Source organism: Rana temporaria, chromosome 1 (assembly GCF_905171775.1).
Source record: "Rana temporaria chromosome 1, aRanTem1.1, whole genome shotgun sequence".
In the NCBI taxonomy this organism is placed as follows: domain Eukaryota; kingdom Metazoa; phylum Chordata; class Amphibia; order Anura; family Ranidae; genus Rana; species Rana temporaria.
In genome coordinates, this window is record NC_053489.1 from 642920818 (window position 1) to 642940735 (window position 19918).

Genomic DNA, 19918 nt, shown 5'->3' on the forward strand with positions numbered 1-19918 from the left:
AATCATTGCGTTTAGGACAATTGCGTTCATTGTAATCATGTACAAAGAACAAGTTCCCAGTAGTAAAATTTCTGTACCTTGTAAATCTGTGGGAAGGAACAGCTGAGGTACACAATTTGTTTCTGAATAATAATACTGTCACATTTCTAGGTCTGCTCCAGTCATGGTGACGGGGACAGAGGTTGGGATTGATTTTTTTTTTTTTTTTTCACATGATTTGAGATCTCTTCTCACCACAATACTTTGAGAAGGGTTGCCACGTGTTTTCTAAAAATGCAGACATTCACCAATGCATTGCCCCCCTCACTGCCCCTACACATCACATACCATCGCCCCTTCACTGCTCCATCGCATCACCCCTTTACTGCCCCCATACATTGCTTTTTCACTCCTCCAATGCATTGTCCCCTCATGCCCCTATACATCGCGCACCAATGCATTGCCCCCCTCACTGCCCCTACACATCACATACCATCGCCCCTTCACTGCTCCATCGCATCACCCCTTTACTGCCCCCATACGTTGCTTTTTCACTCCTCCAATGCATTGTCCCCTCATGCCCCTATACATCGCGCACCAATGCATTGCCCCCCTCACTGCCCCTGCACATCCTGCAGCAGCACCACCAGTGCATTGCCCCTACACATCACATACCATTGCATTGCCCCTTTACTGCCCCTATGCATTGCTTTTTCACTCCTCCAATGCATTGCCCCCTCATGCCCCTATACATCGCGCACCAATGCATTGCCGTTTCACTCCTCCAATGCATCGCCCCTTCACTGCTCCATCGCATCGCCCCTTTACTGCCCCTATGCATTGCTTTTTCACTCCTCCAATGCATTGTCCCCTCATGCCCCTACACATCGCGCACCAATGCATTGCCTTTTCACTGCCCCATCGCATCGCCCCTTCACTGCCCCATCGCATTGTCCCCTCATGCCCCTACACATCGTGCACCAATGCATTGCCTTTTCACTGCCCCATCGCATTGTCCCCTCATGCCCCTACACATCGCGCACCAATGCATTGCCTTTTCACTCCTCCAATGCATTGCCCCTTCACTGCTCCATCGCCCCTTTACTGCCCCTATGCATTGCCTTTTCACTCCTCCAATGCATCGCCCCCTCATGCCCCTATACATCGCGCACCAATGCATCGCCTTTTCACTCCAATGCATCGCCCCTTCACTGCTCCATCGCCCCTTTATTGCCCCTATGCATTGCCTTTTCACTCCTCCAATGCATTGTCCCCTCATGCCCCTACACATCGCGTACCAATGCATTGCCTTTTCACTCCAATGCATTGTCCCCTCATGCCCCTACACATCGCGCACCAATGCATTGCCTTTTCACTCCTCCAATGCATCCGCACCTTCACTGCCCCTAAACCTCGCAGACCAGCACCAATGTATTGCCCCCTCACTGGCACTAGATATTGCACATCGGCGCCAATGCATTGCCCCCTCATGCCCTACACATTGGACGCCAAACCCCTTGCCCCTACACATCACACACCAGCACCAATACATTCCCCTTTCCCTTCTCCTTTGCATCATCTCTTCACAGCCCCTACACATTGCCTACCGTCACCAGCGCATTGCCCCTTCACTACCCTTACACATCACACCCCAGCACCAACATATTCATTGCCCCTACATGTCACACCAGTATCAATTTATCGCCTCTTCACATTTGCATACCATCACCAACGCATTGCCACTTCACTACCCCTATACAGAGCATGCCAGCACCAATGCATTCATTGCCCCCCTCACTGCCCCTATACATCGCACACCAGAGCCAATGTTGTGCCCTTACACATCACACAGCTGCGCAGACCTGTGTCTGCCTACACGCTGGTATGAATGAACCCAAAGGCCTAGTTTAGACTTGCTGCCGGGGGGAGCCCCAACTGTCCTTAAAACGGCACCCTGGGAGGTGTACACATGTCATGGCTGAGATGCTTGGCTTCAAATTTGTATCCAGTCTGGTTCAGTGATGGTACTGACCCATTCAAGTGACTGGAGCCACACTACAACCCACCAATGTACACCATGTAAGTTTGTAGGGTTAAAAACCTGTCAAGCTTCCCCACCCCCCTAATATCATAGGGGGGGGTAAAAACAGCCATTTTACCGCCCATGACTGCTCACCTACAAGCAAACCTGGTGCTGCTCGGGTGTGTAAAAGCATTGCTGCAGCCATATTGCTTTGCTTCACCGTGCAGCGACTTTTTCTTTTCTTTTTTTTACTCTTTATGCCTCCTACTCACCCATGTTGGTCGGTGGTAATGGTGCAGTTCTTGCCTCCTGAACACCTGCCTATTTGCTATGGGATTGGAATACAATGCTGCTAGTGTAAAGTCTTTAAACAGGATTTAAATCATGTGAGGTGGCAGGTGAGTGGCCAGTTCGCTGTTCTTCAGATTTTAGGAGGGTCAGATTGTGTCCTGTGGTAGTAGAAAATGCCCCAACGTCAGAAGTAAACAATGCCTGTGGTCAGTAGGATGAGGAACAGTGCCCCATGGTTGGTGTCAGTGGCAGGAATGGTGCCCAGTGGGACTAGATAAGGGCAGCACTTTGGAGACCACTGTTGTAGAGGCTTCAATGTAAACATTTCAGTGGACTTTTTTTTTTCAGCAGGTGGAATGTGCATGATTTCAGGTATGTAGGTTGAGTGAGGACTTAAATATGCAGCAAGGCACTTTATTTCTGTATTTCTACAATGAGTCAATCGTCCTGGAAGTGGTGATTCAATCTGCGTCATGTCCTTTTGGTTTAGCAATGATTGCTCAGCAGTATGTTGTAATTCATTAACACTTAGCAGTGTACACATTAATATGACAGAAATCCTTTTGTGATTGCAGCCAGATATTTTTTAAAGCTTTATGGCGCGTACACACAGTCGGAATTTCCGACAAAAGTTCGATGTGAGCTTTTGGTCGGAAATTCCGACCGTGTAGGCCCCATCTGAATTTTTCTGTCGGTATTTCCGACGGCAAAAAATTTGAGAGCTGGTTCTCAAATTTTCCTACGGGAAAAGTTCTTGTCGGAAATTCTGATCGTCTGTATGCAATTCCAACGTGCAAAAACGCATGCATGGAATCAATTTGACACATGCTCAGAAGCATTCCCTTAGTCAGAGTGTGTGTGTGTGTGTGTGTGTGTGTGTGTGTGTGTGTGTGTGTGTGTGTGTGTGTGTGTGTGTGTGTGTGTGTGTGTGTGTGTGTGTGTGTGTGTGTGTGTGTGTGTGTGTGTGTGTGTGTGTGTGTGTGTGTGTGTGTGTGTGTGTGTGTGTGTGTGTGTGTGTGTGTGTGTGTGTGTGTGTGTGTGTGTGTGTGTGTGTGTGTGTGTGTGTGTGTGTGTGTGTGTGTGTGTGTGTTTTTTTTTTTTTAACCACTTAACGCCCACCGCACGCCTATTTACGTCCACAGAATGGCACGTACAGGCAGATGGGCTTATATATACACGTCCCTGCCTTCTAGCGGGTCGGGGGTCCGACCGGGACCCCCTCCGCTGCGGGCGGCTTACCTCGGGGAGCGATCCGGGACGACGGCGCGGCTATTCGTTTATAGCCGCCCTGTCGCGATCGCTCCCCAGAGCTGAAGAACGGGGAGAGCCGTATGTAAACACGGCTTCCCTGTGCTTCACTGTGGCGGCGTATCGATGACGTCAGTCCTACAGCCACACCCCCCTACAGTTGTAAACACACACTAGGTGAACCCTAACTCCTACAGCGCCCCCTGTGGTTAACTCCCAAACTGCAACTGTCATTTTCACAATAAACATTGCAATTTTTAAATGCATTTTTTGCTGTGAAAATGACAATGGTCCCAAAAATGTGTCAAAATTGTCAAGTGTCCGCCATAATGTCGCAGTCACGAAAAAAATCGCTGATCGCCGCCAATAGTAGTAAAACATTTTTTTAATATAAAAATGCAATAAAACTATCCCCTATTTTGCAAACGCTATAAATTTTGCGCAAACCAATCGATAAACACTTATTGCGATTTTTTGGTAAAAAAAAAAAAAAAAAAAAATAGGTAGAATACCTATCAGCCTAAACTGAGAGAAAAAAAATGTTATGTTTTTGGGGGATATTTATTATAGCAAAAAGTAAAAAAAAATATATATTTTTTTTTAAATTGTCGCTCTATTTTTGTTTATAGCGCAAAAAATAAAAACCGTAGAGGTGATCAAATACCACCAAAAAGCCCTATTTGTGGGGGGGGGAAAAGGACGCCAATTTTGTTTGGGAGCCATGTCGCACGACCGCGCAATTGTCTGTTAAAGCGACGCAGTGCCGCATCGCAAAACCTGGCCTGGGCATTTAGCAACAAAATGGTCTGGGGCTTAAGTGGTTAAGTTGCCCCACACCAGCTAAAACTTTGGCTTGGGTTACTGGTTTGAAGTTCTGCTCAGTGATCCTCTAGCTGTTGTGCTGCTGCTAACCATTCCAGTTGCTAACAGTTCTCCAGTGTGTAACAAAAAAAATTAATGGCTGCAATTCCTGTAGCTGACTTTTTTTAATAGGACACTTACCTGTCTATGGATCCAATGCTGTCCTCTCCCAGGCTAGTTTCTCATTACCACTACCAACAGCATCTTTAACCACTTAACCCCCGGACCATATTGCTGGTCAAAGACCAGAGGACTTTTTGCGATTGTGCACTGTGTCGCTTTAACTGACAATTGCGCGGTCGTGTGACGTGGCTCCCAAACAAAATTGGCGTCCTTTTTCCCCCACAAATAGAGCTTTCTTTTGGTGGTATTTGATCACCTCTGCGATTTTTAGTTTTTGCGCTTTAACAAAAATAGAGCGACAATTTTGAAAAAAATGAATATTTTTTTGCTATAATAAATATCCCCCAAAAAGCTATAAAAAAAACTTTTTTTTTTTTTTTTTTTTTTTTCCCCTCAGTTTAGGCCGATACATATTCTTATACATATTTTTTGTAAAAAAAAAACGCAATAAGTGTTTGAAAAGGTTATAGCGTTTACAAAATAGGGGGTATTTTTATGGCATTTTTTATTTTTTACTAGTAATGGCAGCGATCAGCTTTTTTTTTTTTTTTTTTTTTTTTTTTTCAGTACTGCAACATGGCGGACACTTCTGACACATTTTTTGGGACTATTGGCATTTTTATAGCGATCGGTGCTATAAAAATGCATTGGATTACTATAAAAATGCCACTGGCAGTGAAGGGGTTAACACTAGGGGGCGGGGAAGGGGTTAAGTATGTTCCCTGGGTGTGTCCTGACAGCATTTCTCTCCCTGACAGGACTGGGAGCTGTGTGTTTACACACATAGCTCCCGGTCCCCGCTCTGTAACGAGCGATCGCGTGTGCCAGCCGAGCACACGCACGGTAGTGGGGGGACGCGCCCCTAGTGGCCTGCGCGACAGCCGACGTATAGCTACAGGCTCTCGCGCAGGGGAGCCAACCTGCCGCCGTAAAATGATGGTCGGCAAGTAGTTGGAGGAAGTAAACCCTTTTTATTTTTATTTTTTTTATTTTTTTTTGCATAGCCTACTAGCTCATTGTGAATTACTCACCCGAGAACAAAGCCCCCGCTGCGGCCCTCGGACAACTCCGCCCCCATGATACCTGAAGTGACTTCCGGTATCGCTGCTCCGGCGCTGTGACTGGCTGGAGGAGCGATGATGTCGCTTTTGCGCGGGAGCCGCCACTAACGGCATGATGCCGTAAGTAGCGGCACACACAGTGCGCCACTGCATGCTGTTGTCTGCGACGCATGCGCCGTAGACATCGGTGCCGTCTTTCTTGGAAATATCTCCTTAACCGTGTAGGTTTAGGAGATATTTCTTGGGCCCACAGGTAAGCCTTAATCTTACCTGTAGGTCAAAGTGGTCTGTAAGGTTTTACAACCACTTTAAGTGTGGGCACCCGGCTGTGACCACTTGCCGCTTCAGTCGGCTGGGCTTCACTTTGAGAATGGTCCGGCAGTCTTCTGAGACCTGTGATGCGTACAAAAAACTGCGGGGAGGGGGGTAGGGAGAAGACTGCTCTGATCGGAAGTGGGAGCGGGCATCTGTCAAAAAATGACGTGCCAAATTAGGTAGAGGACGACTTAAACCGGAACTTCCCATTTTGGGTGAAGCGCTGCTTTAAAAAGTAATTCCACTTTTATTGAAAGAAAAAATCCCATCCGGATGATCCATGTACGCTGTAAGAGATTCCTTTTCACCTTGACAATCGCATGAATTTTGTCACAAGTTGTGCCATGTCTCTCTCAAACGCTTTCTAATGAATGTCTACGTCACTCTATGAATTGCAGGGAAGGTTTCTAGACTTGGGTGATTGTCTGATATGTAAAGCCTTGAATCCAGCCCCTTTTATCATCGCTCAGCCTGTTCTCAGAAAATCTTTTACTGCAGTGTTCTTAGCCCGTCCCCACGTTTCGTGTGCCCCATTATTGCGGTGCAAGCACACACCTCTCTTCCTCGCCAGGATTCCGAGAACCCCTATCTTCGCTACTTCTTCCGACTCGTGCCAAGTCTTTCAGCTTCCTAAGCCCTCTGATTATAGGGGGCCGTCGGGGTGGGTTAATGAGAGCCTTTGCTTCTCTCTATGTAGAACAAGAGCGCAAAGGCGCCTTTCACAACAAAATTAATTTGTTTTCCTTCTGTGAAACCCTGTGCCTGCTCCTTTCTTCCTCCCGTCGTTGTACTTGACATCCTCTGCCAAGTAGGCTATGTTTATTTCTGGAGCTACGGCAGTTTTATGCAGCTTTTTAGTCTAACAAAGTAAACTGTTGCGGGAAACATGATTTTGTGGGAAGAGCTCTGACAAGATTTTCTATTTTTAAATTCTAATGTACTGCTAATGTACAACTTCTTACCAGAAAAAAAATTTGAGTCTTTGTACCATGCAAAGGGATAAGCGCTACGTCTCAAAGCACTTAAAGGATAAGTTGCATTCCGTGTGTGTGTGTGTGTGTGTGTGTGTGTGTGTGTGTTGGAGGCGTAGTGCTCTACGAATAGACTGTAATAGAATTGTATAATGGTTATGTCCAGTGGCCGGTCATGTTGGATGTGTAGTGCTCTTCATATAGACTATTATAGAATTGTTCTTATCATGTCCAGTGGTTGGCGATGTAGAGCTCTACGAATAGACTGTAGTAGAATTGTATTATGATCACGTCCAGTGGTTGGTCATGTTAGCGATGTAGAGCTCTACGAATAGACTGTAGTAGAATTGTATTATGATCACGTCCAGTGGTTGGTCATGTTGGCGATGTAGAGCTCTACGAATAGACTGTAGTAGAATTGTATTATGATCACGTCCAGTGGTTGGTCATGTTGGCGATGTAGAGCTCTACGAATAGACTGTAGTAGAATTGTATTATGATCACGTCCAGTGGTTCGTCACGTTGGCGATGTAGAACTCTACGAATAGACTGTAGTAGAATTGTATAATGGTTGTGTCCTGTGTGGCCGGTCATGTTGGCGATGTAGAGCTCTACGAATAGACTGTAGTAGCATTGTATTATGATCACGTCCAGTGGTTGGTCATGTTGGCGATTATAGAGCTCTACAAATGGACTGTGATGGAATTGTATAATGGTTGTGTCCGGTCATGTTGGACGGTGTAGTGTTCTATGTATAGAGTGTAATAGAATTCTGTTATGCTCATGTCCTATGGTTGGTCATGTTGGAGGTGTAGTGCTCTATGTATGGCCTATAATAGAATTGTATTGTCCAGTGGTTGGAGATATAGAGCTCTACGAATAGACTGTAGTAGAATTGTATTATGATCACGTCCAGTGGTTCGTCACGTTGGCGATGTAGAACTCTACGAATAGACTGTAGTAGAATTGTATAATGGTTGTGTCCTGTGTGGCCGGTCATGTTGGCGATGTAGAGCTCTACGAATAGACTGTAGTAGCATTGTATTATGATCATGTCCAGTGGTTGGTCATGTTGGCGATTATAGAGCTCTACAAATGGACTGTGATGGAATTGTATAATGGTTGTGTCCGGTCATGTTGGACGGTGTAGTGTTCTATGTATAGCGTGTAATAGAATTCTGTTATGCTCATGTCCTATGGTTGGTCATGTTGGAGGTGTAGTGCTCTATGTATGGCCTATAATAGAATTGTATTGTCCAGTGGTTGGAGATATAGAGCTTTACGAATAGACTGTAGTAGAATTGTATTATGATCACATCCAGTGGTTGGCCATGTTGGGGATATAGCGTTCTTTGTATAGACTGTAATAGTTGGTTATATTAAGACCACGTCCAGTAGTCAGTGCGACTACTGGACATGGTCTTAATATAACCAACTATTACAGCCTATACAAAGAATGCTGCATCTCCAACATGACCAACCACTGGACGTGATCATAATGCAAAACCAACTACAATGTAGACTGTAGTAGAATTGTGAGGGTGCTGTGTACTTTAATTATAATGAATTTATATTATGTCTAGTAGTCTCATGTGGGAGTATTGTACTCCATATGGACTGTATATTAAAACAATGTCCAGTAGACAGACTATGGTGCGGGTCATGTTTAGTAGTTGGTCATGTTGGGGTGCAGTGTTTATAGAATTTAATGGCATTGTATTATGATCATGCCCAAAGGTTGCTTGTCATGTCTGGGCAGTGGCGTAGCGTGGGTTGTCAGCGCCTGGGACAAGCAAGTAATTTGCGCCCCCCTGACCCATGGACCTATTTTTAGCTATCTCTAGTCTGGTCACATGATACACTATGTGAGACAGCGGTGGCTATAGGGAAGAGGAGAGCGTGCTTGATAATGACTGGTAAAGCCTGGAGTGGTGACGTCATGCATATGTTCCTATGTCCAATCTGCTGTTGGCGCTCCCTCCTCTTCACACTCGTGACAGCGCCCCTCTAAATTTTGCGCCCGGGGCGGTGGCCCCCTTCGCACCCCACACGCTACGCCACTGTGTCTGGGTCTATTCAATATTAGAGCATATAATAAAATTTGTCTATGGTTGTGTCTAGTAATTGGGTCATGTTGGAGTGTATGTATATTGGAATAACATTTATATTGTGATCCCGACCCATTGTTTGGTCTTGTTGACTGTATAATAAAGTATAGAATGCAATACAGCATGCATTGTGCATTTTATAATCGTGTCCTTTTGGTCGCTTTCCACGTTGGGATGTGTAATAATCCATGTGTAAAATGTATATCACAATTTGTATAATGATTGTCATATTGGAGTGAAATGTGTTTGGTATAGAGTATAATACATTTTAGTCTTGTGATCTTGACCAGTGGTTGAGCCAGCCAATGTTTGAGGTTTTAGTTTTCTATGTATAAAGTGTCATAGTGTTGCATTATGATTATATCCAGGTGAGTTTGGGTGTTGTGTTCTAGGTACATAGCATAATAAATTGATCATCTGTTTGTTTCCTGTGGTCAAGTAGTATTGGAGATGTGATGACCTATCTGTCCTATCCATGTGTTCTCTTATAAGTTGAGATGAATTTGTCACTTGCTAAACATGTGTATTAGTTTGAGATCTCCTGTAGATTGGAATAGTAATCTAGTGTGTAGTGCATTTATATATGTGTGTATGTAACTGAGATTCTCTGCTTTTATTAATCATAATGGTGTAATTGGTTCCCCTTTGAATAAATGTTACTGTATGCACCAGTTATATCCCATGTCATTGGCAGCTCTAATTCAATAATGGTGGCCTTCAACCACCTCCCAGGAATACAATCCTTCTTTGAAAGCCCTTTTCTACGCTGCTGCACTATAAATAATCTAGTTAGCGATGCACTTAAGTCTTGGTGTAAGCATGTTGGCTGGTTAGGGTAATCATTCAGGTTTTGGACATTAGCCCAGAATATTACATGCAATTTTTCTATTCATCAGAAGCTTGCTTATTCTACTGTCCACATTAAAAGACTGGCATCTGATGAACCTCCAGTCTCATTTTAGTCATTTGAGAAGTTAAAGCGGAGTTCCGGCCACAATTTCACTTTTTAAATATAAATACCCCTGTAATACACAAGCTTAATGTATTCTAGTAAAGTTAGTCTGTAAACTAAGGTCCGTTTTGTTAGGTTGTTACAGCATTTAGACACTTTATAAAATAGAAATTGACTGGGGCCATCTTAAGTGTGGGCATCATGAAGCCAGACTGTATGACTTCCTGGATTTCAGCCTTGCAGATCTCGCAAATGCTCAGTGCTGCACAAGCAGTGTAATAGGTTTCAGATCAGGTTTCAGCACCTGTACTGTCCAAGTCACATAATTCTTCGAGACTGGGGAGTGCACCGACTCCTTGGAAGTTACCCCCACTACATTCCCAGGAGTCCGTGCGGTGTAGCTTAGGAAGCTTAAGCACCTAGGTGCAGGAAGAGGGAAGATTAACTATTCTGCCTAGCAACAACACTTTAAGGGAAAAATATATATTTTTTTTTTTAGATGCCTTCAAAGGACTAATGACATTTTTTTTAAAACTACTGATGTAATGTTATATTTATGGGTGGAACTCCACTTTAAATTTATCAATGAAATTATGACCTAATAAGTGTCTTTTACAGTAGAGGGGTATTGACTTAAAAATCAGAGGTTCGATCAGTAAAACGTTCTTCTAGCGGAGGTCCGAATTGCATCTTTGTGCAATGACACAGGTCCTTCACGTCACAGCCCCCCTTCATTTATATCAGTTCTGATCTTCTATCAGTGTTTCACAGGCCCCTGCAAACCTTCCCCATAATGCACGTTACAGCTCTGACCCTTTATTCCCATTTCAGCCCCCCAACAGCTCTGCCCCTTTATTCATATTGTAGCTGCCCCCCTGTAACTGTGCCTCTTCCCTCAAGAGCAGTAGCCACAGCAGCTTCGGATGAAAGCTTGCCAAAGTAAACTTTTCAAGTGAACTAGTAGGTGATTGGTTGCTAGGACCACCCTTCATCCTAGCAACCAACCATCTTTTAGTTCACTTTAAAAGATAACTCCTGAAGCTCATGCTCTGCGTCCTGACTCCCATTCTTCACTCTGCTGTGATCATCACAGCGGTGGCAGCAACCTAGTTGAAGAACTGGCAGCACTGCGGCGGTCCAGATGGGACAGTGACTCGGTTCGGATCTGGACTGCGGTCCTCCCTTTAGGCTGCATTCACACCTTGCATACAAAATCGCGGCGTTTTGTCCCGCGAATTGCGGGGACAAATTGCGGCGTTTTGTACCGCGATTTGCGGCGACAAAACCCAGCGATTGTGAATGCAGCCTTACCCCCTCTATGGAGATGATTCACATCTCCTATGCCAAAAGCCGCCTGAAAAAAAGGTCCAGGACTTGTTTTCATTCGGCAGGCGTACGGCGTTCAGCGTGGAGATATGAACCATCTCCATAGAGGGCAATGTGAAATCATCCCTCCAGCGTCTCAGGGGCGGCTGTGGCGTCGCACTACAGGCGTATATACGCCTAGGTGTGAACGGGGGCTAAGTGATGCCTGTTTTACAAGTATGTAACAATGTTTTGAAACCCCAAATGTTTGTTTACATTTTTCTTTCATTGTCTCTTTTCTGCAACAGATCAACTAAAAAGAGAGCTTGGACGGCATGCAAAGTTGTGAAATATCTTCAGACAGCACTGATGATCCTCTTAGTAGTGGCCCACGGAGAAACCGACAACCGCGAATAGTAATTATTGGGGCGGGGCTTGCGGGCCTGTCTGCTGCAAAATATCTCCTTGACGGAGGATTCACAGATGTCACCATCCTTGAGGCATCTGATCGGATAGGAGGCAGAGTGCAAAGTCTAACACTTGGTGAGTGTCTGTACCTTATTCCTAATATTGCACTCTTTTGAGTGTTGAATACAAACATGCAAGCGGCATAGAACAAGAGCTTAACCACTTAAAGTGGAGGTTCACCCAAAAACGTAATTTTTAACATTAGATTGATGCTCATTCTGTCAAGGGGAATCGGGTGGTTTTTTTTTTTTAATCGAAGCAGTACTTACCGTTTTGGAGATAGATCCTCTCCGCCGCTTCCGGGTATGGGCTGCGGGACTGGGCGTTCCTATTTGATGACAGGCTTCCGACGGTCACTTACATTGCATCACAATTTTCCGAAAGTAGCCGAACGTCGGTGCGCAGGCGCCGTATAGAGCCGCACCGACGTTCGGCTTCTTTCGGCTACTCGTGACGCGATGTATGCGACCGTCGGAAGCCTGTCGGAAGCCTGTCAATCAAATAGGAACGCCCAGTGCCGAAGACCATACCCGGAAGCGGCGGAGAAGATCGCTCTCTAAAACGGTAAGTACTGCTTCGATTTAAAAAACACCCGATTCCCCTTGACAAAATGAGCATCAATCTAATGTTAAAAATTGTTTTTCGGGTGAACTCCCGCTTTAAGACCCGGACCTTTAGGCAGCTAAAGGACCTGGCCAGGTTTTGCTATTCGGCACTGCGTCGCTTTAACAGACAATTGCGCGGTCGTGTGACGTGACTCCCAAACAAAATTGACGTCCTTTTTTTCCCACAAATGGAGCTCTCTTTTGGTGGTATTTGATCACCTCTGCGGTTTTTATTTTTTGCGCTATAAACAAAAATAGAGCGACAATTTTGAAAAAAATGCAATATTTTTTACTTTATGCTATAATAAATATCTCCCAAAAATATATACAAAGGTTTAGGCCGATACGTATTCTTCTACCTATTTTTGGTAAAAAAAATTGCAATAAGCGTTTATCGGTTGGTTTACGCAAAATTGATAGTGTTTACAAACTAGGGGATAGTTTTATTGCATTTTTATAAAAAAAGTTTTACTACTAATGGCGGCGATCAGCTTTTTTTTAATTGTGACTGCGACATTATGGCGGACACTTTGGACAATTTTGACACATTTTTGGGACCATTGCCATTTTCACAGCAAAAAATGCATTTTAAAATGCATTGTTTACTGTGAAAATGACAATTGCAGTTTGGGAGTTAACCACAAGGGGGCGCTGAAGAGGTTATGTATGACCTAATATGTGTGTCTAACTGTAGGGGGTGTGGCTGTAGGTGTGATGTCATCGATTGTGTATCCCTTGAAAAGGGTTCACACGATCGATGAAGCCGCCACAGTGAAGAACGGGGAAGCCGTGTTTACACACGGCTCTCCCCATTCTTCAGCTTCGGGGACCGATCGCGGGACTCCAGCGGCGATCGGGTCCCGATCACGGAGCTTCTGACCGGGGGGGGGCGTGCCCGGGTACTAGCACATGGCATGCCTGTACCTGTACGTGCATGTGCCATTCTGCTGACGTAAATGTGCAGGAGGCGGCCCTTAAGTGGTTTATGACTTTTAGATATTGTCTGCCTTTTTTTGTAGTGATGAAATTATTTATTTTTTTGGGTGATGTGGTTAGTTATATATTCCATATTTTTTTTTGGTAGACCACGCTACATTTGAACTGGGAGCTACTTGGATCCATGGGTCAAATGGAAACCCCATCTATCATCTAGCAGAAGACAATGGCTTATTGGAGGAAACCACCGATGGAGAGAGAAGTGTTGGTCGCATCAGCCTTTACTCCAAGAATGGAGTGGCTCACTACCTCACCGGCAGTGGCCAGAGGATCCCGAAAGATTTGGTTGAAGAATTCAGTGATCTTTATAACGAGGTGAGTTGTAGAGCTGATTGCCTGGCTGTTGCGTGAATTTTTAACCTCCTGTGGTTGTGAGGCAAAACATTTAAAAGATCCCTGGAATGTCTCATTGTTTAACCACTTAAGGACCGGACCAATATGCTGCTAAATGACCCAAGGGGTTTTTACAATTCAGCACTGCGTCGCTTTAACAGACAATTGCGCGGTTGTGCGACGTGGCTCCCAAACAAAATTGGCATCCTTTTTTCCCCACAAATAGAGCTTTCTTTTGGTGGTATTTGATCACCTCTGCGGTTTTTATTTTTTGCGCTATAAACAAAAATAGAGCGACAACTTTGAAAAAAATGCAATATTTTTTGCTATAATAAATATCCCCCAAAAACATGTGTAAATTTTTTTTTTTTCCCTCAGTTTAGGCCGATACGTATTCTTCTACCTATTTTTTTTTTTTTTTTTAAATCACAATAAGCGTTTATCGATTGGTTTGCGCAAATGTATAGCGTTTACAAAATAGGGGATAGTTTTATTATTTTTTTTTTTTTTTTACTACTAATGGCGGCGATCAGCGTTTATTTTTTATGTGACTGCGACATTATGGCAGACACTTCGGACAATTTTGACACATTTTTGGGACCATTGTCATTTTCACAGCAAAAAATGCATTTAAATTGCATGGTTTATTGTGAAAATGACAGTTGCAGTTTGGGAGTTAACCACAGGGGGAGCTGTAGGAGTTAGGGTTCACCTAGTGTGTGTTTACAACTGTAGGGGGGTGTGGCTGTAGGACTGACGTCATCGATCGAGTCTCCCCTATAAAAGGGATCACTCGATCGATGCAGCCGTCACAGTGAAGCCGTGTTTACATACGGCTCTCCCCGTTCTTCAGCTCCGGGGAGCGATTGCGACGGAGTGGCTATAAACGAATAGCCGCGCCGTTGTCCCGGATCGCTCCCCGTGGGAATCTGACTGTGGGACCCCGACCCACGTCTAGGCAGGGACGTACAGGTATGCCCATGTGCCTGTACATGCCATTCTGCCGACGTATATCTACATGCGGCGGTCGGGAAGTGGTTAAATGAACATGTATGGTATGTAAGGAAATCGGATTCACTTGGCTGTTGTACCACTGCATGGTGTCTGTTTTTTACCTTTAACATGCTCACTCGCCTCCCTAACCTATTGCTTGAGACCCAAGAAACTGAACTACCAGGTACCGGAAAAACCTGCCAAGATTTATTTTTTTTTTTTTTCATTTTCGTGGCGCAGCATGGTGATAAGAGTTGATGATAATGCAGTACTTAAATAACCAACCGAATCAATTGAAGTCGACCAATCGGGAGAGAGGGCGGGGCGGAACCACAACTCTGTGTCTGACTGGACACACAGAGCTGTGACTCCGCTCGAGTGCCCGGTTATATGAATCCACTTGCTGTGGGGGCACAGGAGGGAGGAACCAGTAGCACAGAAGAGGGACTAGAGAAGAGGAATGCATTAAGATAAAAACGTTCTGCCTTTGCAACTTCTTTAAATACACTAAAGCCTAGTACACACGGGCTGAATGTCGGGCAACATCAGCTGGTTCAATAAAGTTTGCCATTTTGGCTTGTGTATGGCAGCTGGTCCGACAGAAGCCAGCTGTTTGGCCTGCTTCTATCTGATGAGCATGCTGGAAGACCAGCAGTCAGCCAGTCCTCGATCAGCGCTCTCAGCCAATGGAGTGTTCTGGGGGGCGGGGCAGGCACCCCCCTGTCAGAATGGGCTTAAAAGGGATTTTTTTCAAAATTATACTTTTGCGTTTTAAAAAAAGGGGAGTCTTTTTGACCCCATATTTAAGAGGGCCTGTCGTGCTTTCTTTCTATTGCAAGGGATGTTTACACTCCTTGTAATGGTAAAAAAAGTGTAAACATCCCTTGCAATAGAAAAAAGCATGACAGGCCCTCTTAAATATGGGGTCAAAAAGACTCCCTTTTTTTTTTTTTAAACGCAAAAGTATAATTTTGAAAAATCCCTTTAAGCCCAAGCCGGCCGACTGCTGTAAATAGAAGATACCGGGGTTATGGCAGCTTCAGTGCCTTTGAAAAAGTGTTGAAATTTTACACATTTTTGTCATGTTGCAACTAAAAATGTAAATGTATTTTATGCAATGGACCAACACAAAGTGGTACATAATTGTGAAGTGGAAGGAAAATTATGTTTTTTTTTTTTTTGTTTTTTTTTTAACAAATGTGAAAATTGTGAAGTGTGGTGTGCATTTGTATTTAGCCCCCTTTACTTTGATACCCCTAACTAAAATCTAGTGGAACCAATGGCATTTAGAAATCACCTAATTGGTAAGTGGAGTGCATCTGTGTGTAATTTAATCTCAATATAAATACAGCTGTTCTGTGACGCTTTCAGGGGTGAGTTGGAGAACCATAGTGAACAAATGGCATCATGGAGGCCAAGGAATACGCCAGACAGGTCAGGGATAAACTTGTGGAGACATTTTGTAGACTCTAACTTTTGCGCAAACCAATCAACGCTTGTGTGTGGGGATTTTATTTATTTTTAATTACCAAAAATACATAGAATACGTATTGGCCTAAACTGAGGGGAATTTTTTTTTTTTTTTCAAAAATTGACGCTCTATTTTTGTTTATAGCGCAAAAAATAAACACAGAGGTGATCAAATCCAGGGGCTCTATTTGTGGGAAAAAAGGACGTAAATTTTGTTTGGGAGCCACGATGCACGACCGCGCAATTGTCAGTTAAATTGACGCAGTGCCAAATCGCAAAAAAATGCTCTGGTCTTTGGCCAGTCAAATGGTCTGGGGCTGAAGTGGTTAAATGCCGATTAACGTTGGAAGCATTTTGTTTTATATCTGCAAAAAGTGCATCTTGATCTTGTCTGAAATTCAGAGCTGTGTCACTTCCTGTGTTATCTCTATTTATTTAGCCCTCCCAGTTCCTATCTTCGCCCTTTTATATTGTAGAGATCTGAGCAAAAGGCAGCTGGGCAGAGCTGATAACATTCAGTCCACAAAAGTGCATAACGGGAGATACATTATATATATATATATATATATTTCTCTTTTCTTTGACATGCATCTTTACCAGGATAGTTACTCCTCACCCAGACAGGTGTAGCTATGTGTACCCCTGTGCGAATGAGGTTATCTTTGCCCACTCAGAATGCACAGGTGTTCCATGTAGTCTTATCTTTAGGTGCGCATCTTTACTGGTCTCTCGAATCGATTTACCTACTGTCAACGATTCAGTTCCACAATGCATCATTACTGCCCATGGGTTTTCATCAAATTCAAGCAGTCGAACCTTTTTATTTTTTTGCTCTTAAAGATGCTTCTCTGAACACCGCAGGCAACAGTATTTAGAACAGTAAATACTGAATGGCACAGCCCCCTTTATATTCCACAGCCCCTCTGCACTACCAGTAGAGCACTGCCAGCATACTCTAAATGTAACCACTTGGTGTGTGTGTGTGTGTGTGTGTATACATTGTACACACAGCGGCAAGGTGGCTCTCCTGGGCAGGATCGTGTACCTGTACATGATCCTGCACGTGCGATGCCGGTGACCCGTTCCCACTGTGATTGGACACAGTAGAAGCCAATTGGCGGTCCGGCAGACTCCATGTCTGCCGGGACACGCTGATCGTTCAGGACATATGTAGAACGCTGGTCTGCCTATGGAAACAAGGCAGATTGTGGTTCTGTGAGAATAGAAGGTTGTGATCCTGTGTTCCGGGGCTGCAGTGGTAAAAAAAATCACTGCCCACCCCTGTTTTTATGTTTTTTATGAATCCATTATACACTGTGTAAACTGATGCCTGTAAATACCTTTATCTCTTGTTCTGACTGGTCACATGACCTCTGGCCGCTCTCCTCCTCCATCTGTAGACTTTAGATCAGAGGAGCTGGTCGGGTGACCTCGCCAACTGGTTATAGAAAAGATCTCTGCCCCTCCCGCTGTAGCCCTTACATCCGAGAAGGAGAGTGGCTGGAGGTCATGTGACCGGCCATAAGAGGTATTTGGAGGCATCGGTTTACAGTAACACTTGGTGTGGGATGGGTTCATAAAACGGAGGGCTGGTGGTGATGTGTGGGGCTTTTTTTTTTTTTTAACTTTAGAGAATGCTGGCAGGGTTCTTTCAGGAGAGGCAGGGTGCTCCGGGATGGAGTTGTTTGTGCAATCGCGATGCAGCCAATCTCTGCATTGATGCAGAAACGTTTAAGGCTGCATAGCGATGCATCGATTCTACTATTTTCAACCAAACCTACACGGTCTGGGTTTTGGGGGCACACATTGGCACGGCTGTCAAATTGGGACAACTCTGCATCCCGTAGAGACAAAGGCGGCCCTTTGCATGGGTATAAACATAGGAATGTCTGTGTGAACATCACTTAAAGTAATACTAAAGTTAAAAACGTGTTTTGCCTTAATGTATTACTTGGATTAAAGGGTTTGTAAACCCTTGTGTTTTTCACCTTAATGCAGGTTCACCCTAATAACATGTATATCTGACCAACTTCCTTATATTCGTAACAAGTACAGTCCGCTATGTATGTATATATGTATATATGTATGTATATATGTATATATGTATGTATATATATATATATATATATATATATATATATATATATATATATATATATATATATATATATATATATATATATATATTTTTGTTATGCTTTACGTACCTTGTCATCCATCTTTCCAATCTACTTCTCCCCGCGGAAGTAGGCGTTTCTATGCCTAGGGGGATTGTCATCTGGGAGGTCGCCCAGATGACTGACGTCTGTTCCCTCTGGCGGATAAGGCCCCGCCCCCCGTATTGTGTAGGCACGCACAAGTTGCAGGGTTTCCAAAAGAAGCCGAACATGCAGAGATTTGAGTCGGCTCTATACGGCGCCTGCGCTCTGCGTGTTCGGCTTCTTTCGGAAACCCCGTAACTCGTGCTACGCAATACGGGGGGCGGGGCCTTATCCGCCAGGGGGAACAGACGTCAGTCATCTGGGCGACCTCCCAGATGACAATCCCCCCCCCCCCCCAGGCATAGAAACGCCTACTCCCGCGGGGAGAAGTAGATTGAAAAGATGGATTACAAGGTACGTAAAGCATAAAAAAATAAAAAATTTGCGGACTATACTTGTTACGAATATAAGGAAGCTGGTCAGATATACATGTTGGGGTGAACCTCCGCTTTAATGCATTGGCGGTTTGTTGGCTCGAGTGTATGACACAGGAGCATGCCTGCAAGGTAACCCCCTCTGGGAAGCTCTCTCCCAAAGGGGGTTATCTAATGCAGGGAAGAGCCGCCGTGGGACCCCAGAAGAGGACGATCGGGGCCACTCTGTGCAAAATGAACTGCACAGTGGGGGTAAGTATGACATGTATGTTAATTAAAAAATAAATAAAACCCAAACCTTTTAATATCACTTTAAGGTAAACGATTTCTATCTGACATGTTTTTTACTTTAATGGGGGGGGGGGGGAGGACATTGGTATAGTATCACTTTTTTTAAGGCCTAGTTTACACTGTAATTGGGGGACAGTAAACGGTTATTTTTTTTTATTTTTTTTTTCTCTCATCCATCTCCCTCCCCCAAAGCATATCTAAACCCAAAAGCGAAATGCCAGTTTTACTGGATGACGCACACGCATCGCTTTAAATAAGTGTAATAATGCATTCCAAATGCAAGGAAACTATGCCTCCCGACAATGACCCCAAGAGCAACGTGCTAACAACCATCCATGACTCGTATGTTCTATAGGAAGGGTGACGTCAGAATGATTCATCTGCGTTGGCTCCTTCAATAGTTGCCTTTTTAAATAGAAACATGAATTGGCGGCGATCAAAGATTTTTATTTATTTTTTCGTGACTGCGACATTATGGCAGACTCATCGGACAATTTTGACACATTTTTGGGACTATTGTCCTTTTCACAGCAAAACATGCTATACAAATGCATTCATTACTGTGAAAATGACAGTGCAGTTTAGAAGTTAACCACTAGGGGGTGCTGTAGGGGTTGTGTGACCTCATATGTTTTTCTAATTGTAGAGGGGTGGACGTGTGACATCATTGATCGTGTTTCCCTCTATTGGGGAACACACGATCAATGAAGCTGCCACTGTGAAGAACGGGGAAGCTGTGTTTACACACAGCTCTCCCCGTTCTTCAGCTCCGGGGACTGATCGCGGGACTCTAGCGGCGATCGGGTCCTGCGGAGCTTCGGACCGGGGCGCGTGCCCGCGACCCACCGCTGGGCACTTAGAGGATGTACAGGTACGTGCTTGTGCCCAGC

At 44.4% G+C, this 19918-nt stretch overlaps 1 protein-coding gene across 1 annotated transcript in view; it reads left to right on the forward strand.

Moving 5' to 3' along the window:
* The window catches only part of SMOX (spermine oxidase), a 63241-nt gene that overhangs the window by 12131 nt on the left and 31192 nt on the right, over positions 1 to 19918 (forward strand). Inside the window, exons 2-3 of the mRNA XM_040335487.1 lie at positions 11546 to 11780; positions 13395 to 13621. Coding sequence (XP_040191421.1) covers positions 11573 to 11780; positions 13395 to 13621 — 435 coding nt within the window. The 5' untranslated portion in view covers positions 11546 to 11572. The remainder of the gene's footprint in view (positions 1 to 11545; positions 11781 to 13394; positions 13622 to 19918) is intronic.